This window comes from Gasterosteus aculeatus, chromosome 1 (genome assembly GCF_964276395.1).
Source record: "Gasterosteus aculeatus chromosome 1, fGasAcu3.hap1.1, whole genome shotgun sequence".
Taxonomy (NCBI): domain Eukaryota; kingdom Metazoa; phylum Chordata; class Actinopteri; order Perciformes; family Gasterosteidae; genus Gasterosteus; species Gasterosteus aculeatus.
In genome coordinates, this window is record NC_135688.1 from 27,788,573 (window position 1) to 27,813,321 (window position 24,749).

The window sequence follows — 24,749 nt, forward strand, 5'->3', positions numbered from 1 at the left end:
ACTTTGCATTGGTTGTTATTTCTGACCTGTAGAGGGCAGTCTTTGTCTACATCGCTTCATTTACCCATTAATAGCTTTAACATACAGTCGGACTTCTGTTAACCATGAGTTATATTAAATTGGATTTGAATAAACTCTGATGTGTTAAATATCACAGAAAAAAAAAAGCAACTTCACAGAGTCGAGTCCAAAGTGTTACTTTAATATATTTATTTACTCTGAAGAAAAAAAAAAAAAAAAAATCTCTACTGTTCCAAAAACATACAATAGAAAAACAAATGTATTAACCAACAAAATATAATCTTCAAAATGGAATGTTGTAGCAAAACTTGAAGTGAGATTACAAAAATACAGCATCAAACTGCTCTTTAGCAATGTAGGTTTATAATGTCAGCCTAAGCCCATCAACCAGACGAGGAAAGCGTGCAACCTCCGTATGAACACAAAGCTATTGATCAAAAGCCTCACCATGAATTAAAGATTATACATGTTTACATGGCTCAGCTTCAGCAGCCAACAGTCATCCTTTTTTCAGCTGGGTGGAGTTTTTATTCCAGGCTACATGAAAGCATCGATGTTTCCGAGTGGTGAACATCACGTTTGGGAAGAAAACATCTCACCAAAGAAGAATGTAAATGTCAGAAAACAAGGAAGGAATTTGAATGTTGGCAGAAGGCAGATGTTTCCAGCCGGTTAGCAAAGAAAAAACACCCCCCAAAAAATGTGGAATTATTCTTTCAATTTCCGCAAAGGTGAACATCGCGATACATTTTTAAATTGTACATTATTTAGAGATGAGATGTACCAACTGTTGCATTAGTAGTTTCAACACTTCCATCTAAACAAAAGAGTAAATATTCTGGAGCTTTGGGAGAAGAAACAGTCAAACAGCTACTGGTAAAATGCAACTAGTGCTTTAAATGAATGGAGTACAAAAAAAACAAACAAAAAAAAAAAAAAGATTCTTGGAAATTCTATGGAACATTTCCGGTCGATAAATTCAAGCATTTCCCAGGTAAACATTTCGGCCGAGTTGAGCAAATACACAGGCTTCCAAATGGTCAAATATTTCTGAAATGGTGTGGATAATAAACAATGACCTGACAGAACGCTGCTGCACGCGGCCCAGAAAAGACATTAGCAGATTCTGAGGCCGACAAGCCAAAGAGGCCTTTTAGACAGAGAAGAGTTTTAAAAACAGGTTTCGATAATCCTGACACAGTCTGAAATTGATGATCACTGAATGGCCACAACAACAGAGGGGGCGGGACAACAAGGTGCACACAAATGTGCGTTGGCAGAAGGCACAAGGTTTGGACGCGGCTCAGCGATTTTCTGACTCACCTCCAATACTGAAAAGTGCATCGCTAAAAACACACACAAACACATCCCTCCCCCCCAGTGGTCTGACTGCACTCCTATGCGCCCCCCCCCCGCATGTGTAAGGCCGGTAGGAATGGAAGAACAGACTGTTGGGGCAGGAGGCACGCTCAGGCTTGTGCTCCTAGGAGAAAGACACAAGAGACAAATATTCAGCATGTTTGTTCACTCACGATAAATCATATCCATGTTACAATAGAGCCCAATGGATGGGGCAAACATTTTGGTAGATTTAACATGTTCCCAGTCTCAAAGCTACTTACAGAAAAGGCACTTTTAGAAATAGGGAGATATTCTTTGTCAAGACATTCTGCATTCTACATCAAATTGGTTGTTTTGTTGACACAAAAGGCATAAACAATTTTCTATTCTCAGTCCAATAAAAACACAGGGTAGTTAATTTTTAAAACCTCGGAGGTTTTGACACCCAACTAAGTTGAAATCCCTGCGAAAAGCTTGTTACCTTTCTCGCTCGCTTCCCCCTGCTTTTCCTGGGCGAAGTTGAGGCGGTTCTGCTCGGCGGCCATCTGCGCAGCCGCGTTGCCCTCAGGGCTGCTGCTCCGGGAAGGGCTTCCCTCATCGGCCTGGTAGGCCAGGTCCAGGTGCTGCTGCGCCAGCTTCAGGTGACCCCTCAACCGCTCCAGCTCCCTGGATGAGGGCAACTCGTCCCTGAAACTCTCCCGCCCAGAGTCCCCCATTGGGGAGTTCCTCGGCTCTCCCTTCAGTTTCTCCTTCTTCATGGTGGCGTGGTATCCCGGCGGAGCAGCGTGCCCGGGGCGAGAGGACGACGAAGGGGGGGTGCGAGAGCAGAGCGTGGCCCGCCTGCGGAAGGTGTCCTGGATGCCTCCGACCCCCAAGTGGATGATTTCAAAGACTGTGAGGAGCAGGCAGAGGAAAGACACAACGTACATCACCAGCAGGAAGATGGTCTTCTCGGTGGGGCGCGACACAAAGCAGTCCACAGTGTGCGGGCACGGCGAGCGAGTGCAGACGTAGGAGGCCATCACCTCAAAGCCGTAGAGGACATACTGGCCAAAGAGGAAGGCCACCTCGAAGGAGGTGCGCCAAAGCAGCTGGCACACGTAGACTTTCATCAGGCCGTCGCGCATGATCCGCCGACGGCCGTCGTGCTTCTTCCCAGAGCCTTCAAGATAGAAACAAACAGTGGTTGGAATCTAAAGCAAAAACATTCTGGGCACAAAATTGGCACCCGCTTGTGGTGCAACATTGCTTCTGCCGTCGCCACAGTACTTTTTTCTGCCTTGTTGAGTTTCTCTAGTTTGACCTCTTCAGCGATCATGGGGTCCTCCTCGCCGTTGTCTTCGGCCTCCTCGTAGTCCCGAACTGCCCCCCGGCTCACGATGGGCATCCTCTTCTTCTGGGTCCGGGGGGGGCAGTACTCGCTGTCCTCCGTGCGGGCGATCTTGTGCATGGCAAAGCCCAGGTACATAATGGTGGGGGTGGTGATCAGAATCACCTGGACAAAAAGAAACAGGACAGTCTAAAACCACACCTGTAGATATCGGTTTCACAACTGACTGGTGTTCATCCACTGAAACGGGGCGCGCAGCTCACCTGAAAGATCCAGAATCGAACATGCGAGAGCGGCGCAAACGCGTCGTAGCACACGTTCTCGCAGCCGGGCTGCTGCGTGTTGCAGACAAATTTACTCTGCTCGTCGTAGTAGATGGATTCCCCGCCGACGGCAGTCAGCACGATGCGGAAGACGATGAGCATAGTCAGCCAGATCTTCCCCACAAAGGTGGAGTGGTTGGAGATCTCATCCAGCAGACGAGTGAGGAAGCTCCAACTCATGGTGCCGAGGTCACCGGGAAGCTAGAGGAGCCGTGGATCTAAAACAAGAGACAGGAAAAGTGTCCTGGATAAATAGAAAGTGTACACTTAAAGGTTTACACATCCACACAATGATTAAAGAATGCAAATGAAAATACTGCCATGCGGGGTAAACCTCATCCGCGGGCCCGAGAAATAAACACAGCCACATGCTTTGTTGTAATTAGACACAGAGCTCTTAGAAACGCAGGTATCCAAGCGGAAACAACACAACAGTCCGTTTGTCCTGCGAGCGGTTTGTTAAACCAACACTCTGCTGGCTGGTTAGTTGCGGCTAGCTGTGAGACCTGCTGTGGCATTGGGCCGCAGGAATTATGACACTCAAAGGCAGGGCGTGTGGTTACGAATGGATTCCTTTCCTGCAGCATTGCGAGAGGTTACCCATTAAAATGATTTTTAAAAGCCGCCAGTGACTATATTCAGTAAACAAACTCCTCCCGCCAACATTCTGCACTCGACTACAAAGAAACAGGGTGAAGTTCAGAAAATAAGCATTGGTCATGACTCATTTGGACAGGACGCGGCTGTGGCCACTCCAAGCATCTGTGGGCGCATCTGCACGATACTCAGGCCCTCACTTGCCGGGTTACTCATCCATTCCTACGCGAAACCTCTTTGCGTTGGCACCGTCAGACCGAAGCAGCCTGTAGAAGCCAGACTCGCCCGAGCCCGAAATTATAGGCCTTGAAACACGTCAGGTCTAAAAATAAGTCTGAACGGTTTCGACACATCATATTCAAAGCAGCTTGAGATGGCTGCAGCGACATCAAATCTGTAGCTCAGAAAACATCTCACGCGCCGGCACGGAACAGTCAACTCATGGAGGTGGGAACTGTTGATTGTTTGAGGAGGCAGACTTTGTGGCCCTGAAATAAAGTCAACATCTGCTGGGGAACAATAAGATAATAAGAAACCTTGACTCCCAAGGTGTCTCCGCATGGACCAACATGATGCCTGGGAAATACACACTGCGGTTCAGAGTTAGATAACTGAACACAAAAGTTTCTCACAGATGAATTGTGGCCCTCAATGAGGCAGATGGTCCCCTAAAAACAACATTGGTCCCAGTCACCACAGTGTTTGGTTTCCTCCTCGTGTTCCGATGCTCAGTCATCGCAATAATTGTCATTGTCATATCAGACGGCCGTGGATTCACCAGTAGGACCAAAACAAATGACAAAAAACAAACAGGAGGCCTACATTAGAATCTGACCTCTGGGGTTCTACCTCTGCTTGGGTCAACTTTATCAAACTGTAAACAAACTTATCTCCTCCCTTCAGTTTCCTAGAAAATCTACACTTGCTGGATAGGACTTGCCCTTGCAAACATTTGACGTGAGAGATGCACGGTAAACTGGAAAAACGTTGACTTATTTTATGTTCCAAATACTTGAGGACAAAATCAATCTAGAAAAGGAGAACGAGCAAGTTGAATGTGTACACCGTGGACCGCCAGGAACACGGAAGTCAGAGGGGTCATTTCTTTAGGGTCCTTCTGTCAAGAACTAAAGGAGTGGTCTCCTGACTCTCGGCAGGAGAGACAAAAGGCTGCATGGGTATATGATTACAGCCATGGGCTTTGCACCAGGCCAAGGGCTCAGGAAAGGTTACAAAAAAGCTTTAGGACTTTTCAAACAGACTGAATGTCCTCAGGTGAGACTTTTACAGCCCCCCATAAAATGGCATCACTGCGGAGGGTGTCTGCCCCAAATAAAGACAAGGACAACAAAAGAAGATCTCACCAAACAATCTATTTGACTTGGACAAACTCAAGTAAACGCAAAACATCTCCCCTTACCCCAAAGCAAACCAAAGACTGCTTTCAAACAGTAGCTTATTTGCTCACATGGGCTGAACCCAGCTCAACTGATTTAATGGATTTTCTGCTCCAGGAGGAGAAGAAGGGGGGGGGCGCTCCGGACAAAGCAAAGGCGAGCAGACATTCCTGCCTAACCAAAAGCAGAGAGCTGGATTTTTAGGGTTAGGGGAGCGGACTTTGAAAGACATCCAAAACGGCTCTCCTTTCGGTCAGGAACACGCTGTTAGAAGGAAATGACAGTAAAAAAGCGCAGTTTGAAAAGCCCGTGCCGAGTCGTTTTTGGAAAGCGCGGCGTCCCTGGAGGTGAATTAGAGGATGGATCCATCATCAAGAGTCCCACACACGATGAGTTTGGAAAGTTTAAACCACTCGGCCATTAGAATTACTCATAAAAACATAACAAAAACAGCCACTCGTGCTTAGGTTTGAAGGGTTATTTGTTCTCATTTCAGTATGAAAAGCTAAGCGGGACTGCGCAGGGACTCACCGCACTGTGGCACGCGTAACCCCAAATCTCACACTGCTCGTGAAAAACACAAAGTGAACAACTCAAATGAGAATCGGCGGAGCGGTAGAAAGAATCCTAAAGCTGTTTTAACAAACTTTGTCCTGCCGCAAAACACCAACCTTCTGCGTCCTGATCCGCGTGGCTTCGCGCGCTTAATTGCTCCACCAGCTTTTCCTAATTAGCGCGCGCTCTCATTGGCTTGTGCGTGCGTTCGCGTCAGTCCTCTTAGTGGGAGCCCGCACAGCCCGCATTGACCCGCATGTGTCGGGGTCCCGAACAACAGGTCAACAGAAAGATCTCTAATTCCCGCAGGCTCCGGTTCTCCTTCTCCTTCTTCTGCACCACCTCCACGTAACGCAGCCCCAGAGGAGGAGGAGGAGGAGGAGGAGGAAGGAGGAGGAGGAGGCCCCTCGCCTGAAACCTGAGATCCACGACTACCGTCCGCCACATACTCATGATACCCAAAAGGACTAAAGGGCCTTGGTCTGATTTGGATTTCTGTTTATTTTATGGAAATATGGACACACTTCAATAAGACATCTCCATATGCACCCAATTCACAATTCATTATATGAAGGTTCTATGTGTGAAGTAATTAAGTATTTACAGGCTGCAAAAAGTGACTATTTACCCTCTCATATTACTTGCATCCTCCCAAATGCTCATGCATTGATGCACACGTGTGGAATTGCACCATTAAACACCAAAGATCCCAGTTGTTGGAACACTTGCATGTCTTGTAAGTGAAATCCACACCCTGTGTCAGCGCTGCGTGACTGGTTGCTTGCAGACCACCAGGCCCACCGTCCAACTATTTCCTCGGCTCGGGCGTTCAGCAAAACAACGGATCTCTTGCTGTCATGCACGCTGCAGTGCTCCTGATTTACCAGATAGACCTGGAAAAGTTTTGAAGGAGGCTGTGTGAAGTCGAATCCGACCAAATGTCTGCCAAGTCTCCCCAGCTGGAGCCCAGCTCCTCCAAATGCCTCAAATCTGATCCAAAACGAGACACGAACTCTTGCACCTGCATCCTTTTATCCTCACTTATTGACGGACAAACATAATTAATGTCCTGTAATCTCGCAGGAGTCTCCGTTTTGAACCCATGGGTTGTTCGTCTGAGACTGATTATATCGGCACCCTGGTAAGCTGTATTAAATACCACTGAGTTATGGCCGTTGAGGCGTGAATGGTGTGACAATTAGGGCTCCTGAGCTGAAAAAAATCACAGTGGGATCATGGGGCTGAAAATTCCTTTCTCCACCCATGGATTGCATATATTAGCTGCTTGAATGAGGCCAGGCCACACTGTTACGTTCAGGCCCACTTGCACGGCCCGAAGCCTTTTCTCACCAAACGTCGTGGTCGCGTTTTAGCATCACTCTCGATTGCCTTCTCCCTCCCCAAACATAAAACATTGACAGCCACGGCGCGCAGTCCTTCTGACTCACGGAGGTTTTAAAGAGTTTCTGGGCTCACTCATTTAAACTTGAGCAAAAAAACAAAAAGGTATCCTGGCAACATGAAGCAGACTCTTGAAAGATTTATGGAAAATTAAATCGATACACGGAGAATAGTGGGAAAAAAAAGAGAAGGAATAGAAATGCACGAGAGTGAGAAACAAATAGTCCTAGACAGCGTGGAGTTAATTCACCCTTTACTGCACTCTTTCCTTTCATGTAAACTATACACTCCAGCACTTATTTAACCCCAAGCTTGAACCTCAAATAACAAGACCTAAGACGTCCTAATTTGTAAAAAGCTTTTATAGACTTAGCAACTCAAACAAATAAAAGCACCATGCACGTGTTGAGCACTCTGCTGGTGCACTGATGTCCACTTAATATTTAACTTAATACTGCTGATTTATGCTCTAAATGATATCCTAAAACCCCAACAAGTAGTGCACCAGCTGTGGGGCAAGAGTTCTTAACATGAAAGATTGGTGAATCTCTTCTGCACAGATTCTATAATTCCTTTTGAATTTGTTCACCGTGAGAAGGACGCCGTGTATCAACAGAAACCGCGCCCGCACCACTTGCGTCTTTCTGCCGCAAGCATCCTCACCAGAGTGTCTTCATCCACATCGGCACGGAGGGTGCTATTCTCCTCCTGACCTTTGACCGCCTTTGCAGGGACAAGAAATTGGAAGTAGGAGCGTCATTGTAGTGTAAGCAAAAGACCACAAGTTTGATCAAGTAATCAAACATCCTGGACTTTATTTCTGCATTCCTTCACTGATGCCAGAAATCATGAAGTGATTAAGCAGAGCCAGCGAAGTAGAAGAGGATGGTGAAGACAGCAGCTATTATTTAGTAACAAAGAAGGACCTCAACTGCAGCATTGAACTGCGGGAGAAGCTAACATGAGTCATTCACAAGTTTCCATATTCAACACGCACAATGGCATAAGCCGCCCGGCTTTTTGTGACAGTGTTTGCAGTGCTTTGGTTCAGTGAAGTTTAAAAGTGACTTTTATTTCCCTCTATAAAAATAAATGCACAGCTAGTCAAGATTCTGACAAAGAAACCACACAAAGAAACACTTTACTTTTATATTCACTAACACGTTACACACCATGGCTCATATAAAAATAAAAAGGATTTTTTTAGCATTAACCCATTTGAAAAAAAAGCTAACATAAATAAGTTACTGTTTAATCTGAATCTGTGCATGATATTATGTACAGACGGTGACATTCATAACCTTCTCTGCAGCAGAGGTTCTCCATTACATTACATCCACTGAACTTAGAGAAGAATCACAGTGCTTAACCAACATTATTTCATACTTTGCCCACTTTCTAGCCATAACAACATTCTTCTGCTCGTTTGGACTTGTGGCATCCCTTTCAGGTCACATTCCACGGGGCTGCAGACGCATCGTAAGACCCTAATTGGGGCGTGAGGTGACCCTCTGTGACCCTGCCAGGAGCCGCACCTCAGCTTTGTGTTGATATGGCGACGCCACGATCACTGGATGCTTCAGTGACTGAAGAACTCGAATCTGTGAATGAAAGAAGGCACCCTCCATTTCAGCTGTAGAAAAGCGGGGCGTCATCTGGGCGGTTAAAGGATCACGCAACCAGTGCTTTTACCGGCCTGAGTGCCATGTGAATGTGCGCGATCATTCCCGAGTTGCTGGCCTGAGAGACGGCGAAAGGCGCCGAGCGCAATGGGACCGGAGTGCAGGCGGCGTGCGGGCGCAACAACGGAACGACTTGCTCACGCTCGATACACATTTCCCCGTACCGATTCATGTCCAGAAAACACACGGCAGTTGTTTTCACGCCCTCCCTCCCGGGTGCAAGCTTGTGTGCAGTTTTACTCCGAACATCGCCTCCCACTGTGCTCTGACCCAAGCCAGCAGACCCTGGAGCAGCTCGGCGCTCTCGGAGCGCACGCACCACGTCTTCTCCTCCTTTAACGTCTGCAGGAGAGGGGGGGGGGGGGGGAGGGAGGGAGGGGAGAAGGGATAACTGGAGTTCATCAATTGGCGAGCATCAAAAATGTTGTAATAATATTTCTCATGAATGAATCAGATGCAGAGTTGATCCAAGTAGTTTTAAATAAATAATCCTGGAGTTGTGCAAATACAAAAACAAACCATCTTTTCCTTATGAAACGCCCCAAAACTAACCTCATCGTAGAGCTTGATATCCATCCTGCACTGGTGGGAAGGCCACAGGTGCACGGAGCTGACGCAGCTGATTGGGAGCGTTTCTAAAACGGAGACGCTGCCGCTGTTGGGATCCTGGCTTTCATTCCCCGTCAGGCTGCTTGAGCTTTTCCTCCACTGGTGATCCTCTCGCAGCAGGTACAGGGTCTCCCGGGTCGCCAGGACGGTGAGCGGCGTCCAGATATCCTCTGAGAGGGAAATTGGGGTAATCATTACGTCGACGGTGGAGGAAAAACCTCAGCCTTCATATTACCGTCGGTGACCTTTGACATTACACAGTTTGGAGTGCTCCTTTGGCCTCTGATTGAGTACCCCAAATAACAGCCATGGATCACAGACATCACATGCTCAACAAAGATCACTTTTGGTATCATATTTCATGTCAAAAAAGACGGCACGGGCAAGGGGGGGGCGGGCAGATCTAGGGACGCTAAAATGATAGCACTCAAAATTCCTCGGCCGTGCGGCGCTGCGTGTCGCCTGCAGCCGGCCTCGCGTTCTACGTAGAGGTCGCCCGTCACTCATTTTCGGTTAGGGATGTTAACACGGGTCTTTAACAGGCGCCTCATGTCGGCTGCTGCACACAAATCACATCCACCCTGGCAGAATTTACTCTTTTACTCTCCTACCATTTAGTATATATCTCCTGGCACATTTATTTCCATTTCTACGGTGGCAGGAGCATTATGGTTATGATTTTACTCGTGGCTTTCTTCCAGCTAGTTAAAATGGAATGTTTATGATCTACATTTTTCCCAGAAATAGCTTTAGTTGCCTTTCCCCGTACAGAGCACCACTATAAACCCAGAAAGACGGCGGCATTGAGAGTAATCAGCATGAAGCGCACTGATCTCTAAACCTTTGTTACCCATTACACACGACATGTTGAGCCTTTTCTTGGACATGCAAACAGGTAAACGAGGAGCGGTTTACGCAACACGATAAATATTATATTGTTTTTGCAGCATCCGCGGATTTGTCACCTTGCAGAACAAAAGCCAGAATGTAGAAAAACTGCAGCTGGCCCTCCTCCACATCTGCCTGGATGTCTTCACACACCAGAGGCCTGACGGATGAAAAGAAAGCAACAATATTACACCCGCGCATATATGCTCTGCAGAGTTTAAAAGGACAGACACGGTGGGCCGACAGGCGCTCCCATGCGGCCTCCCCTGGAAGCACTTCTACATCACAGGCTGAATTTCACAGCGAAGCGGAGGGGATAATTGAGATAATAATAGCTGACAAAGGTTGGATTGGGGGAAAAACACCGAGTGTGTTCTTCTGGGAATGTTTGGAAGGCTTTGATTGAGCAGCTTAGTCTGTTGCCTGAGGACTAAGGACAAAATGACCGGTCTGAGGTGTGTAGGTGTGTGTGTATGTGTAGCTGAATATGCTGATCTGAGGCTGGTCTTCGTATACGTTACCAGACACTATTTTTCATTTCCTAATCCAAACTAAATAAAATCTGCTTTTTATTTAAGGTTTGAGCAGCTGGGGACTTTGAAACGATGCCTCCGATGTCTCATTTTGTCAGGTGTCTAACATCCTCTCGCATCACGGCTCTTTCACTTTATCCCCTGGTGGGAGACGAAAATGTGCGAGGAGGCGAGGCAAGGGAGTGAGGATGAAGAAGCGAGGAAATGTCTGCATAATAATAATTTAAATATTGGTTTATCCCACACGTTCTCCTCTAAAATAACATGTTAAAAATTTGAGAAAGTTACCATCTTCTGTTCGGGAGGTGAAGAACAACAAATGGACGTTACAGCAAACTACAACACATGATTCAGGGTTCGTAGCGCCACACGTGTTACAAATTAAGATGTGGTTAAACAGTTAATTTAGCGGTGCAATTTTACAAAATAGGGCTGATTGTAATCAACTAAAGATGTGCCAGATATGCGCAGAGCCGGAACTCCCTTTAACTCGCACCTCCCAACCACATACAAATGTGCAAAACACTATTCTGACCACATCTTCCAGCGTGTAAACAAATTTAGTCAAAGACGGCGGCCATGTTTTTCCTGCATCTGGACTGCAGCGTACCAGAGGTGGTGCAGAGGGCCGAGTCTGGTGGTGGAGATGGACATCAGCTTGCTGTCCGATTTGTGAGCGATCTCACGCACAACTCCTGAGGAAATAAGGACAGAATTATAGATGGTGGAAATATTAAGTTCTTCTTGGATTTAAAGTCACAGGGACATTCACAAGAAACGTTCGTCCACGTGGCAATTCAAGTATTAAAAGCATCTTGTAAGGGGCACAGAAAAGGTGGAGTTCATCCTAAAAACGTCCCGCCCAAATATTCACGGACTACAAAACACAAAAGCCGAGCTAGATGTGAGACGACTTTGGCTATTGGAACCACGGTGACAAAGCCAAGGGTCTCTAGTTGCAGGTATAAGATTTCATCCTCCATAGAATCAGTGGGTGAGAAAGTGTTGGGGACACAATGTGCTGGGTCACGCTCACATTCACCGATTGTAGCGAGTCATTGGGCGTGACAGCAATACGGGGCGGAGAGGATATCAGCGGTGTGGCTCCACAGCAAAGTTTGAATAGACGGGATTGAAAAAAAAGGTCCTGTGGTGGAAGACGTCTGCCTCATCATCAACACCCTGCTCATTGAGATCCTTTTCTCACGTTTTACAAAAGCACTCTAAAATGTTAGTCAAATACAGTCGAAAACCATGTTAACAGAACAAGTTTGAGGAGAACATAGATACAGATTTACGTCCAAACAATCCGGGTGAGAATATTCTAAATACAGCTTTCACACTTAAACCTTTGGGTGTCTGAAATACGTTTTTTGTTTGGACATTGTGGGAGGACGGGCTTCGGCTGTTGCTCCGACAACAATGCCCCAGATGACCTGAAATCAAAAGCCACGACGCGGGTTGAGACGTGGGGCAGCGGGAAGAAAGCAGAGATCCCAACAATGGCTAAAAGGTTGCATCTCACCCTAAAAAAAAAACACGTCCTCTCGCTGAGAGACGCCGAACCTTCGGGGCGAAGGGCTCACGGCTCTCGCCACGGCTCATATAACTCGGTCGGAGTAACACAATGAAAGATGACAAATCACTCTCCTGACTGAGGGAGGACAACAGAAGGCTGCCGAGACCAGACGCCTCGTGTTATCTCTCGTGTTTCAGTCAGAAGATTGAAAGGGACTTCAAGGATCGAATCCACGTTTTTGTGCATATCGCTTGTTATGCCGAAGTAAATCAAGTAAACTTTCTATTAGAGAGATGCTAGAGGATTATATGTAAATCAAGACGCTTCATGTACTTCGAATACTCTTAGCTTGACTGTGTTTGAGTGACAGCTGGGCAGGAACACCATCAGAGAGGCAACGAGTTGTGGGGAAAAGTGGGACTGCTGCTCTAATCAGCACGTCCGCTGACCTCGGACAGGTTGTTGTTTTCGGCCTGCGTTCAGTATCTCAGCACCCTGAAGTTGGTAACATGCAACACAATGTGACAGAATACGTCACATTAGCTGCAAAAAATCTCCCAAAATATGAAATGATGTGTACTAGAACTGAGCAGCACTGCGTTTCAGAGGCGGTCAAATTCATTTTCCATATTTTTCCCCAGACATTCCTGACCTGAGCAGGAGCCCCTGTCTAATAAAAGTCCTCTCTTACGGGAACGTTGGTCTGGGCAGGAAGTGTTCAGTCTGAACCCAACACGGGTGGGGCGTCACGCAGCTCACATGTGGTTTAGTATTGGTTTGTTAGAGGAACATGGTGTTCCAATGCCCCTCTCAGGGATTCAAAAAGTAAAATCCATCCATCCATCCATCGTCAAACCGCTTATCCTGCACACAGGGTCGCGGGGGGGGCTGGAGTCCATCCCAGCCAACTTCGGGCGATAGACAGGGTACATCCTGGATTGGTCGCCAGCCAATCGCAGGGCTACACAGAGACACACAACCATTCACAATCACATTCACACATCTACGGGCAATTTAAAGTCCCCAATTAACCTGATCCCCAGAGCATGTCTTTGGACTGTGGGAGGAAGCTGGAGAACCCGGAGAGAACCCACGCAGACACGGGGAGAACATGCAGACTCCACACAGAAAGGCCACTGGGCGGAATCGAACCCAGGACCTTCTCGCTGTGAGGCAACCACCACGCCACCGTGCCGCCCCAAAAAGTAAAATATAAAATAAAATAAATATATGTCACTCCACAGACCACCTGGGGGAAAGTGCTTAAAACCAGCAAGTTCAGAAGGAGCAGGATCGGCGAGTTTCTCTGTCTGATCGTAGTCAGAAACCTTCTTTTATAAGTTTTCCCATACATTAAAACGGAGAGATGTTTCCGAGTTTTTTTTGTGTCTGTGTCTGAGTTTCCGCTTACCGGTCAGCAGGCCAAAAAAGCGTTTGCAGCGTACACTGTCCCTCACGAGGAGGGTGTAGGCCACTCCCACAAACTCCATGTGGATGCTCTGAGAGGCCAGTCCCACTTCGAGGTAGCTGAGCTCCATGATCGGGTGGCTGTCCCGCTTCTGCAGCCAATCAGAGAGCTGGCCTCTGCTGGGAGGAAAACGACACTTTAATGCGTTTGTGAGGCCAAATTGACGACAACAATTCACGTAGATATAACAAAGATAAAAGAAAAAAAACTTAAGATATTGGTTTGAACAAGTGGAATTGCAGTAACTCAGCAGTAAACAAGTTGAATTTGAGAGAATGAGAGGGGAGAAAAGACTCCACGCTCTGCAGACACCGCGAGGTCAATGTGTTCTCAAGATGTGACCCAGAAACCTGTGCAGGTTGTGCAATATAATCCGCATACTTAACGGCAAGGGTGTGGAATTACACAGCAGCATCAAACGTGGACAGCAGAGCGGCGCCCTCCGGCAGGGTTGTGTTTGCCGACATGCCGCTGACCTCAAACATCCAAGATGTCTTTATGAATTCCACTTAATCGTGGATTACTTTGTCCAACATACAATACATCCACAGTTAACGCCGAACAACTGCAGTGTAAGCATGTTCAAGCACAGAGGAAGTACATTCTGCATGGTGAAAAAAGGTGCTCTACTCACTGGGTTTCTGCCATAATTTCCAAAAAGTAGATCCGCTGGTTTGAGACCACCAGCAGAGAGGGAACCTGCCCCGGCTCTCCGAATTTGACAGTCGACATCTGAAGGCACAGAGAAAAAGACACATGACACGAAGCAGCTAGACGCTTGTTGTCTGCTAAGGACCCCGGAGCTGCGCGGTCACGAGCATCATGAGGCTTTGGACTCCGTCAAGCCCCGTCAGTGGTTTAAACTCCCGCTTAATGTCCTCTAAAAGAACAGACGTAAAAGCACGTGTGAAACAGCCAGCCGTCGCTGGGTAAGCGTGCGTAACTGAGGAGGATGCAGCGGCATCTCCTGCTCCCAGCTGTGGTTTGCTCCCTCCTGTTCGGCCAATAACCTGCTGTATCAAAGAGCTCCCAGAAATTCATCAGAGGAGATTCACTGACGATGAAACCGCAGCAGAGTGGTTGTAAGTCTTGAAGCTGTCCCCAAGCACTAAGCTGGAATCTTCTCAGCCATCAGAGAGATACGCAATAGGACGTTATAAAACAGCGCCCATAAAAGAAGCGATAATAGCGAGATAAAACCGTTATGCTGCTAAATTTGGGCCAGTGGCCTTCCTCACTGGCTGTACAGAAAGTGAGAGCCAATAATACTGTTTAGTGGCTTAATGTTAGCTGCAGTGGAGCTCTGAAGGCCCCGATTATCTGCTCCTTAATTGCAAACAAAAGAGCCCTGCACGAAAATGAATTACATTGCCGGTCAGTCAAATGCAATCCAACCACAGAGTGATTAGGGGTTAACTAAAAAAAAAATGTTGTTTTGTGTTTGTGACATTTTGGCCAAAAACACTTTCAACAGAGGTTTCGATGGGGGGGAATCTACTCCACTCTCAAATATAAATTTACAGCCAACAGCGAGCATAAAAACGAGAAGCCATAGGCGTCTATTAAGGGAACGTTCTCATCTCTTATTTTAAATGGTTAATATACAATGTTGTTTGTTTATTTAAGTGAGTATTTGACGTCAGTGTGTGCATGGCTCGCTCACTCATGCATACCTTGAGGAAAAAGTGAAGCTCTTCTTCCTCCTCAAAGACCTCCACATCCAGGAAAAGCTGCAGCCGATGGTCCACAGCCTCACAGTCCTCCGCCAGCAGGTCCAAATCATCTGCAGATGAACAGTTGGTAAGCCTCACGATGTTTAATATTCTCAGTACGTCTTTTATTTCTTTCCTCAAATCATATGAGGCATTAAAAGTGAAGTCCCTGGCAGCACTGTGTAGACTCGCATATTTCTTGGCTTCTATGAAACCTTCAGCAGATTTTATTTTACTGCAGCAGCCTGCAGCTTCAGCCAACAGCTCGCAGGCAGAAAATACATTTAAGAGCAATAAATCCACCAAAGAACAGCGCTGGAGTTTTTTGTTAAAATTGATGAATGGTTGCAGCTAATGAAGGAGGACAAGGCGCTGACCTGCAGAGGCCAAAACAAACTCAACGCCTTCCATTTGGAGGGATCAGATTAAAAAGCCTTTTGAACCTTCAGAAAGAGTCCTTCGTGTGGGGTGAAGGGTTCACACACAAGTTGATTTATCTCGAGAGACAAAATACTTTTTCCAGCAAGAAGAAAATTAGGACCTCTGCCTGATTACAATGGGTGCAGTGTGCCGGCAAATGATACTCTAATGAGCTTCAGTCAGTGTTTTAGGATAAGTAGTGTGAGACTGTGGTTTAGAGGACGGATGAGATGCCACAGCAGTGCAGGAAGGTACGACTACGGCCGTCCCTACGTGCCACACAATATCCGTGGGATTCAAATACTTCCCCTCGCTGTTCACTTTCAGTTAGGAGTTAAATATATCTGAAGGCAGAAGCAACGGAGCCGGCGTGAACAGTTTACACCGCACCCGATTTGAAGTACTATTGAAATCAAGTAATAAAACCGAATTAATTTTTTTGTTTGGACTTTCCTCCAATAAGCAGTCCCGTCCTCTTTTGGAATTTTTGGAATTCTGCGTTTGACAAACCACCACGATAAGTTTCATTTTTTTAAAGGCTTTAGAAGACCCACCGGTCGGGGTGGTCCTTCCTGCAGGCGGGCCTCGGACCTCCGGCGGTGTTCCCGTAGGGGTGTACCGGTAGCTACCGGCCAGATCGTCCTTACTCTGGGACTTGCAGAAGGAGATGCCGGAGGAGTCGCCCCCGTCCTTCCCGATGAAGAAGGAGCTTCCCCGAGCAGAGACGAAGGTGGTGTCCCCCGAGGCTGCGACAGCTTCCGGGAGCGGGCTACTCCCTGCGCTGCCGTCTGTGTGCTCATCCTGCAGTGATGAAACATAGAAATTATGAGATTCTGGTTTAATCCCTTTGAGAATACTTAACAGGGGATGATGCTCAGGAAATGCCTTATTTGTGCGTGGAGTGCTGTGGTACACATCGAGGTGGTCGTGCTCTCTCTCCGGCGTTAGCGGGCGCTTGATGGGCGTGCTGGAGTTGGGAGCGGATTGGCCAGCCAGCTGCACCACATGATTGCTACCACATTCTGGACAAATGTGACCGTCTCCTGAAAGAGAGACCCGGAAGAAAATTGGTTTTATATATATATAATTATTATTATTATTAATCCTGTTGCCCTGACTCTACCGAAGGTAAAACGCTGGCTATGGAGTCACCTGCAAGTCTTTAAAGAAGTAAAACCTTAAACCTTTTACTTGTGAAAAGAATCCAAATATCATCTGTGTCCATTTCTACTCGAGAACACAACTTTAGTGCAAGAAAACCGGTGAAAACAAATTCCTTCAACGTTTCATAGTGAGGGACCTTTGTTTGAATCTGCAGATCACCCAAAGCCACAAGCAAACAACCGCCTCAGTTCAGACGCGTGGAAATGAAAAGGGTATTTATTGCCTGCAACACTAACAAAACGCCCGAGCCGAGTAATCCCCGAAAACATCTGCTGAACAAAGCATGCGCGCCGTCTGTGCATGCCGGAGCAGGTCCTAATGTTGGATTGGCTTCAGGCGCATGCAGGTGGCTGCTGGAGCCAAAGGTGCTACTAACTATAGAGCAGGGAACTCAGCGGAGCAGCCTGCTTGGCAATGAAAGGCGAGAGAGAACTGGCGGGGTGCTTCACTCGGGCCCTCTGGAGCCCCGAGCTTGTTTTGGGAAAAGAATGCAACCCAGAGCAGATCTCCAAAGAGAGCCTGATAGTCGAGGAGTCGTCATGAAGAGCTTTGACATCAAATGATTTAAGTTTTTTTTAGATGGAGTAGATGGACTAGGTTCCTCAGATTCCACGCTGTGGGGTGTGTGTGGAGACTCAAGCAGAGCATCATGTTGCTGGGGCAGGTGGGGCATTCTTTACCGGCAAATATTTATCTTCCTATCTTTTTTTTCCATTCTAATTGATCTGGCTTGTATTCAGTGGCCACAGGCCAGAGACATCAGCTCAAAAGCTCCCCGTTGTCTTTGTGCGCGAGTATCGTCTTGTATTTGCTGTTTCGTCTTGTAAAGGCCTTTAACAGTGTGCCGAGGTTTACGGATGATTGGGCAAATTGAGTGTTTCAGCTGATCAACAGGCACCGCCAAATAAACACACCAAACAAAGAAAAGAATGTTTTAAACGCAGCCAGATTTCACAAATTCAATGTAAACTGAAGTAAAGGAGAAAACAGAGCGACATTTGCTCAGGCAGTGCGCGATGGCTTCCGTAAACGCAGATTCAGCCTCACCTTTGGTGTCGTCATAGAATTTAGTCAGCTCATTGTGAAGCTCTTCGGAACCTCCTGGTAGCGAGGCGGCCCCCCTCCTCATCCTCCCCCCCGCCTCCTCCTCGTCGTCCACCTCCTCCCGTTTGTCTCCCTTAAGCGTGAACTCTGACCTGCAGCGAAGGCACTGCAGGCGAACGCAGCTGGGACGGCGGTCAAAGCGGCGCTGCTGGTTTTCCTCCGCCACATGAGTCAGCACGTCAGTCAGAGCCTAGTCAGCAAAAAAGGTTTTGGGAATAGTTTGTTACACCTTATGAAACAGAGCAGAGCGCACTAAACGGGTCTGGTAAGGCGCAGACAGCTTTCTGCAGCTTAAAAAGCTATAGGATCTTCAGTTAGATGGAACCTTGAGGCCATAACGAGCAGCTACGGGCAGATTGAAGGAGTTTTATTCTTCTCACTTAAGCCATGCGAGTCCCTGAATGCTGAAGACATATTGGAATTTGTATCGGCTTTCTGTGTTAAAACTATATCTGGCACAGATTTTAGAACACAAGTGGGAGGTCGTGAAGGTACACAGGGTGCTGACGCAACTAAAAGGTAACAGAGTTTCAGCAAAGGCAGCCTCAAGCGTGACCAGACTCGTACCGGATGCAGTGGGTGGGTGTTTCTCTCATAAAAGGTGAACGTACCTTGTATGTGCTGCAAATCATGCATGGGGGAGTAGATGAACATCTCTGGCTTAATGGGCTCAACTCTTGTGTGTGTGTGTAATTAACCTGCCGGGCCTGTTGTGGGTCGTCGTCTAGCAGGACGTAGAGTCTCCTCCTTTTCTCCCTGCTGATGTAGTCAAAGTGAAGCTCCACAGCTGGAAGTATCTCTTCTGTCTCCTAAAAGAGGGAAAGAAAATAAATACCTTTGAAATGAATACCCGAAAAAACAATGTTGATTTAGCAGAGTTAAGCTTGTAACCTAAGCAATAGGCAATACGTTTTTCTGTGCAACCGGCCCCAGAAAGTTATTACCATCCTTGCACCTCCCCCGTCTCCCTCTCACCCCTCGCGTCCACGCAGCCTCTGTGCTCTCCACCCGGACCAGGCTGCTCAGCTCCAGACGGCATCTCTCCCGGCCGCACTGCATGTCCACTTCCAGAAGCAGGCGCTGTTTGATGCGCAGGAACACCTCGCTTCTCCTCTTACCGCTCTCCCCCGGCCCCTCGACTTCTCCTTCCTCTTTGTTAGAGAGCACACCCACAAGTAGGGGGCGACATAGATCCACTAACAACAAAAAGAGGAGAAGCGTAAGATCCTTTCTGTGCTTTTGGTTTTTGTATTTTGTGTTAAATCAGCCTACCTCCCAGATGATCCTCCTCCTCCTCCTCCTCCTCCTCGGCAACTCTGCTCTCGCCACCTGCCGACCTTTGGGACTCTGAACTCGGCGCAGGTGAGCTCACCACTCCCTGACTCAGCACCAGGCCATCCACAGCGCTGTCCTCCAAGGTGGACCGCGAGTTCGGACCAGGCTCCTGAAGGGTAGAGTCGGTTTCCTGGTCTCCATCCGCGGAGGCCTCCAGCCTCAACTCCGATGAGAGCAGCGGAGGAGGGAGGACCTCCGGGGCTTTGCGGGGCCATGGAGACGGCGGATGCCCGGGGCTGTCGGACAGACACGTGGTGTCGTTGCGGAGGGGTTGACCTTGAGGAGGGGGCTGGTTCGTGTTGATGGTGACGTTGGACGATCCATCGAGTTGATGTTGGTACCTCAGCCAATCCTCTCCCAGCTGGTCTCTGAAGCTGGACATGCGCTCAATCTCCTGCTGGTGGGGGAGGACAATGCCTAGTGGAGGAAGAACATTTCTAAATGCATCTTTTAAATATCTATGTAAATAGTTGAATATGCTTTAATCTTGATCACCAAGATCACATGCAGCTCGTTCAAACTACACAAAGAAAACATCCATGGGCGGAAATGCTTGTAAACCTACACTGTGAGGAGGAACGCAGCCTGGAACTGTAGTCTGTGTCACTGGGCTCGGATATACTGGCCCGCCGCACTCTCACCTTACTCTGGAACCCCAAATGATTTGAGAAAAGAAAATAGGGTCACAGCATGCGGTTCGTCAGTATTTACGGGTCTTGATAGATCAGCACAGAGTTCAATTCAAGATAATTGACCACATTACCTTGGATTTCTTCTTCCGGATGCGAGAGACTCCCACGTCTCCAAAGGACATGCTGTCAGTCAGCTCCCCGGCACCGCTGGACACATCCACAGACGCTTCTGCAGCCATGGCAACCGGAGGTGAAGGCTGGACCTGGACGATCCGCTGGCCTTGTTTTGTCAAAACCTGCAGAAGAGATCATTTAGGCTTACAATTCACACATGTATTTATTATGATTACTTATATTTACCCTGAAATATCTGATTCAGGTTCAAATACAGCATAAAAAGAACAATTCGCTAGACTGGGATTAACATTGCATGACAAACTTACTGATAACTCGGATGAGGACAACGAGGAGGCGTCAAGTTTGAGCTGGAAAGAAAGAAAATAAAAATCAAGTTATCTTTAGTTGACCAAGATAAAGATAATACCTAATCCCACTATGCAGCCTCTCAAATGGGGAGATTTCAGTTTTATTTCATATTAAAATGAATATCAGTGGATTTTCGACAAACGAGACATTTAGCGACATCCCCTTTAAATTTGAGAACTCAGGATGGAGTTTCTCTATTTTGTGACATTTTCTAGCACAAAGTAGAATGGATGAATCAAGAAAGTAATCTCCATTGCAAACAAAAAAATATTACATTCTTGTTATCTTTTGTGCTTCAGCATTCTTCATGTTTTAAAAACTCACTCTGAGGTTTGCAGCTTTTGGGGACAGATGTCGGACGGTGGAGGTACGGTGGGTCTTCTGGAAGTACAGCGGGTTCCCTTCCAGGTTAAGCTAAAAGAAGATACATTATTACATCCTACACCATCAAAATATAACTCCTAACAAACCGAACAAGATCGGAGCCCATTACTAAGACCATTGTACACTGGTGAATGAATTTTGAGGCCCAATTTCTCAAGAACTGAAGAGTATCTTTGCGTTCCGGGTTAAGAGAGGCCTTCCCTTAAAAAAGGAGCCAACTCTAAACAACTTCAAATTTAAACTACGAGACAAATTGTAATTATTGGCTGCTTTGATTTACCGGATGGAGAAGAAGCTACACACTGCCACGTTGTGGTGCAAGGAGCTATTTAGGACAATTCTGTTTGAAACAAAAGCTGCATGTGTGTGCATGTGCTTCCATACCGTGTTGAGGCAGTGCAGCAGGGAGAGCGGAGCCAGCTGGGAGTGCTCCAACAGCAGGTTGTATGCCAGATCCAAGTGCTGGAGAGATGACAACTGCTCCACACCTGTTCAATCAGGGGGCAAAGCAACACACCAACAGACTGTCAGGGACAGAGGTATTAGGTCTGCAGCAACATCAGAGGAACCCGCAGCTCAAAGTCTACTTTAAATCGCTGCTCTATTCTCCCCGCCAATGCAAACGGATCAAATAATCTGATACATCCCGGTGTGATGAGTAATACCAATCCAAGACAAACAAAAGGACAACCAAAACAGCTGGAGGTGGGGGAGGGGGTCGGGGATCACTGCACAGTGATATGCTTCCTGTTTTCTCAGGTTTTCTTTGGCTCACTCCTCTCTCTGTGCGTTTAACCTTCTCTGTCTGATCTGAGCAGCGACTGACTGACTGTTTGAGAAACAGGAAGAGAAGGTTCTCATCGGTCTACTTTACCGTTAATGGTCTCCAGTTCATTGTTTCTGAGGACGAGTGAGAGGAGTTTGGCCCTGGCACTGAGGCCCAGCGTTGGCGCCACCTGCAGGCAGTTGTAGCCCAGGTTCAAGTGTTGCAGTTCACTCAGGGGCTGAGAAAAAGGAATGAGGAAATAAGACAACAAGATGTCCCCACACACAGGAAATACATATGAAGTTGAATTATAGTTGTGGAAACCTTTAGAAATTCCGCACACTCCTGAATCTTGTTATGGCTTACATCCAAGGACTTCAGGACGTTCAGTAAACTCTGAAAAACCGAGTCGGTTGAGGTTAGGTGAGGACAAAATCCGCCAATAAGTCGTTAACAATGCATCTGTGTGTATTTGTCTCACTAGTGACTGGTCAAGGCAGACAATGGAATTGTAGCTGAAGTTGAGCGTGTGCAGTTCCAGCCAAGGCAGTGCTGAGCTCAGGTCCCCTCCACACAGAGAAAGCAGTTCCTAAAAAAGACAGACACCCATTTGCCATTTTGCAGCTGACTTTTTTACAGCCAGACATTGCATAGATACACTGATACTGCACATTAACTCTACCTCCAGAGAGTCAAGGCTCTTTGAACAAGTAAAAACCTCCAACTGGGAGTAAACTCCTCTGAGTCCTTCTAGACAGTGTGGAGGCACTCGCTTCAGCTGGGCAGGGAGGTGAACAACAAGGACAGATAGAGACATTCAGTGATGGAAGCTGAGGAGGGGAGAGACGCTGATGAAAAAAATGAGGATAATAATGCAGATATGGTTCATACTCTACCTCCAAATATTTTAAAGACTTGAATGGGAAGATTTTCACCACAGACTGAAGTCTCGTCCCCGGCGGGTTGATGAGCTGCGTTTAAAGATCAAGGCACCCAACATATCATTCATGAAAACTCCGGCAGGGCTGCAAGTAGGTAGATATGTAAGCAGCCATCCCTAACAATGGGGCTCACATTTCTGTACTAACATTTAATTGTCCGTGCAAGTTTTTTCACAATAGAACCAACATGGACACTAGAAACGTTTTAATGGTTAGCTCCCATGTAGACCGCCAGCTCACCTTGAGCGAGATGGTCTTCTGCAGGACGTCAAACAGGAACTGCAGTTGTAGCAGGGAGGCAGTGTCGGCGGGGTGGGAGGGCAACGCAAGGAACCCGTGCTGCTGGCTCCTGGACAGCAAATACTGTTCGAACAGCCTGGTGAGCTGCTGCAAGCTGCCCGCCGGCAAGGTCAGAGTGCTGGTGCCGTCCAGCACCACGTCGCCTGGGGGGAGGCAGGGACGAGGCGGACTCATACAGTGTTGTCTGATACGTAGCAGGTGGACGGTGGACGCATCCACTAATGCATGTATACTGCTGACTGGGCAAAATACCCTTTTCATATCCAGTTAGTTATCACAAGGTAACTGTGCTCACAATGTTACACCTAATGAACTCAATGTCTGCTTGAATACACCTGCTATGTCCTGGTAGAGTTATGCAAAGGGCCATGCAGCTCTAATATTCACAACACGAGCCTTTTTGTCATCGAACTTAACGAACAGTTAGCTTTGAGGTAAAGTAAGAAACACCTAACTTAGTAACTGGAACTTACCATCATTTCTGAGGAGAGTTGCCAAGCTGTGTACAAGGGAGGACTGGCCACTGCGAGGGACAGCCATCCTGAAACATTTCAAACACCATATCAACACAAGAACACACAATCTCGCCTCGTAAGCAGCATAAACACAACCGTTATACGACACGTTTCAACCGCTTTTATTGGCAACGTTAGCGAGCTCTAGAATTGAAAACATCGCAATTGTCGCAGCTAACGTTAGCTAGGCTAACGCAAACTAGCTAGCAGACTTTCTGGTAGAGAAGCTTAAAAGTACAGCATACCTGTGTAATGACAGCCAAATAACAGAGAGCTGACAGCTGACACAAGAGTTAATTGGATAAGGCAGCACTAAAACTTGCTCATTTTTGTATGTGAAGAAGAACAACGTCTATTACGTGGAAATTGGTTGGTTTTGTTGTGCGGTGATGTTGACATTTACGTCACATGACAACTCGCCTGAAGCAACTACGGTGGCCCGGACTCACCAAAAATGCAAAGTCGCTCAAAATGAGTTGTAAAAAATATCCCCTCTCGATAATCTAAACTGTAAAATACATATATCCAAACATTACAGTGTTTTGTTTGTTTACTGGATGCCCCCAGTTAGAGCTCCATCACATACTGCTTGAACTTGTGAAAGAGAAGAAACTAAGCTAGTCACCTTAAAACCAAACCATCGGTGTATCTTTCCTCCGGACTCAACAAAACTGCTTCAAAAATGTTAGATAGCTACATTTGTATGGAAGTTCAACTGTACATATTTAACTAATCGAAAAGGCCACACTAAATAAGTTGATTTTTTGATACCTTTTAAGTAAGCTAAATGACTGTAGATGGCCACTAGGTGACGCACTTTAGCAAGAATCCCAGACTTCCTACTCCAGACATGAGGTAGTGCGCATGAAAAAAGTCCAATGGAGTTCTTCCTTCGACCAGCATATCCATCCAACCATATTATTTTATTAAACTGAGCGTCTGCGACAGGTGTAAAAGGTTCACATAACAGCGTTTTGCTCTTTCATGCAGCCTGAAGCTAATTTGGATTTTGGATTCAACCTGCAAGCCAAACACAGCAAATTAAATGTTGAATATAGGGAATCAACAGGGGCACATCTTTATAGCCACACCGCTTTAAAGACCCAAGCAGGAAAGTGCGGGCTTCGTGGTTTTAATAAATACCAGCAGTCAAAATAGACCAAACTGAGCTAGTACCACACCTGCCTGTTGGTCAAACCATATCCGAGTCGTGCGCACCAACAAAGAACAGAGCTGAGTAGCTGGTCGGCCGAGCAGACTGAGTGTAATTATTGCTATGTTTGCATGGCTAAAGAAAGTGCAAAAGCAAATTAAACCAAGTCTAAA

At 46.9% G+C, this 24,749-nt stretch overlaps 2 protein-coding genes across 8 annotated transcripts; both read right to left on the reverse strand.

Annotated features, from left to right (window-relative positions):
- Nucleotides 1–195: 195 nt before the first annotated feature.
- Nucleotides 196–6,771, reverse strand: LOC120818729 (gap junction gamma-1 protein). 3 transcript variants are annotated; one of them, XM_040175686.2, is made up of 5 exons: nt 6,193–6,771; nt 2,956–3,233; nt 2,632–2,857; nt 1,844–2,524; nt 196–1,504 (listed from the first exon to the last, which is right to left on the reverse strand). In XM_040175686.2, exons 2-5 carry the CDS (start codon nt 3,193–3,195, stop codon nt 1,491–1,493), a joined length of 1,161 nt encoding a protein of 386 aa, XP_040031620.2. In that variant the 5' UTR covers nt 3,196–3,233; nt 6,193–6,771; the 3' UTR covers nt 196–1,490. The 3 variants fall into 3 exon arrangements, with proteins under 3 accessions (XP_040031620.2, XP_040031619.2, XP_040031618.2); XM_040175685.2 differs by lacking the exon at nt 6,193–6,771 and adding an exon at nt 5,541–5,937; XM_040175684.2 differs by lacking the exon at nt 6,193–6,771 and adding an exon at nt 5,681–5,919.
- Nucleotides 6,772–7,755: 984 nt separating this feature from the next.
- Nucleotides 7,756–23,966, reverse strand: stk11ip (serine/threonine kinase 11 interacting protein). 5 transcript variants are annotated; one of them, XM_078101087.1, is made up of 27 exons: nt 23,669–23,966; nt 23,382–23,449; nt 22,849–23,051; nt 22,564–22,638; nt 22,350–22,445; nt 22,149–22,256; nt 21,992–22,063; nt 21,776–21,905; nt 21,286–21,389; nt 20,842–20,931; nt 20,475–20,516; nt 20,163–20,327; nt 19,965–20,046; nt 19,337–19,816; nt 19,040–19,260; nt 18,763–18,873; nt 18,008–18,254; nt 16,682–16,839; nt 16,351–16,597; nt 15,338–15,447; nt 14,299–14,396; nt 13,608–13,780; nt 11,288–11,372; nt 10,222–10,304; nt 9,200–9,426; nt 8,812–8,989; nt 7,756–8,566 (listed from the first exon to the last, which is right to left on the reverse strand). In XM_078101087.1, exons 2-26 carry the CDS (start codon nt 23,446–23,448, stop codon nt 8,846–8,848), a joined length of 3,618 nt encoding a protein of 1,205 aa, XP_077957213.1. In that variant the 5' UTR covers nt 23,449; nt 23,669–23,966; the 3' UTR covers nt 7,756–8,566; nt 8,812–8,845. The 5 variants fall into 5 exon arrangements, with proteins under 5 accessions (XP_077957213.1, XP_040031615.2, XP_040031616.2 ...); XM_040175681.2 differs by having other exon boundaries at nt 13,608–13,783; XM_040175682.2 differs by having other exon boundaries at nt 7,756–8,989.
- Between the last annotated feature and the right edge of the window lie 783 nt (nt 23,967–24,749).

Bases quoted from the DNA above. Each gene is read 5' to 3' on its own strand.
- LOC120818729 (XM_040175686.2), bottom strand. From the start codon at position 3,195: ATGAGTTGGAGCTTCCTCACTCGTCTGCTGGATGAGATCTCCAACCAC. The intron at 2,858-2,955 runs GTGAGCTGCGCG...CTTTTTGTCCAG, and splicing joins TTCGATTCTGGATCTTTCAG to GTGATTCTGATCACCACCCC. The intron at 2,525-2,631 runs GTACTGTGGCGA...TCTATCTTGAAG, and splicing joins ACTCAACAAGGCAGAAAAAA to GCTCTGGGAAGAAGCACGAC.
- stk11ip (XM_040175681.2), bottom strand. From the start codon at position 23,448: ATGGCTGTCCCTCGCAGTGGCCAGTCCTCCCTTGTACACAGCTTGGCA. The intron at 21,390-21,775 runs GTAAAGTAGACC...CTGATTGAACAG, and splicing joins TGAACTGGAGACCATTAACG to GTGTGGAGCAGTTGTCATCT. The intron at 19,261-19,336 runs GTAGGCTGATTT...TTTTGTTGTTAG, and splicing joins GGAGGAGGATCATCTGGGAG to TGGATCTATGTCGCCCCCTA.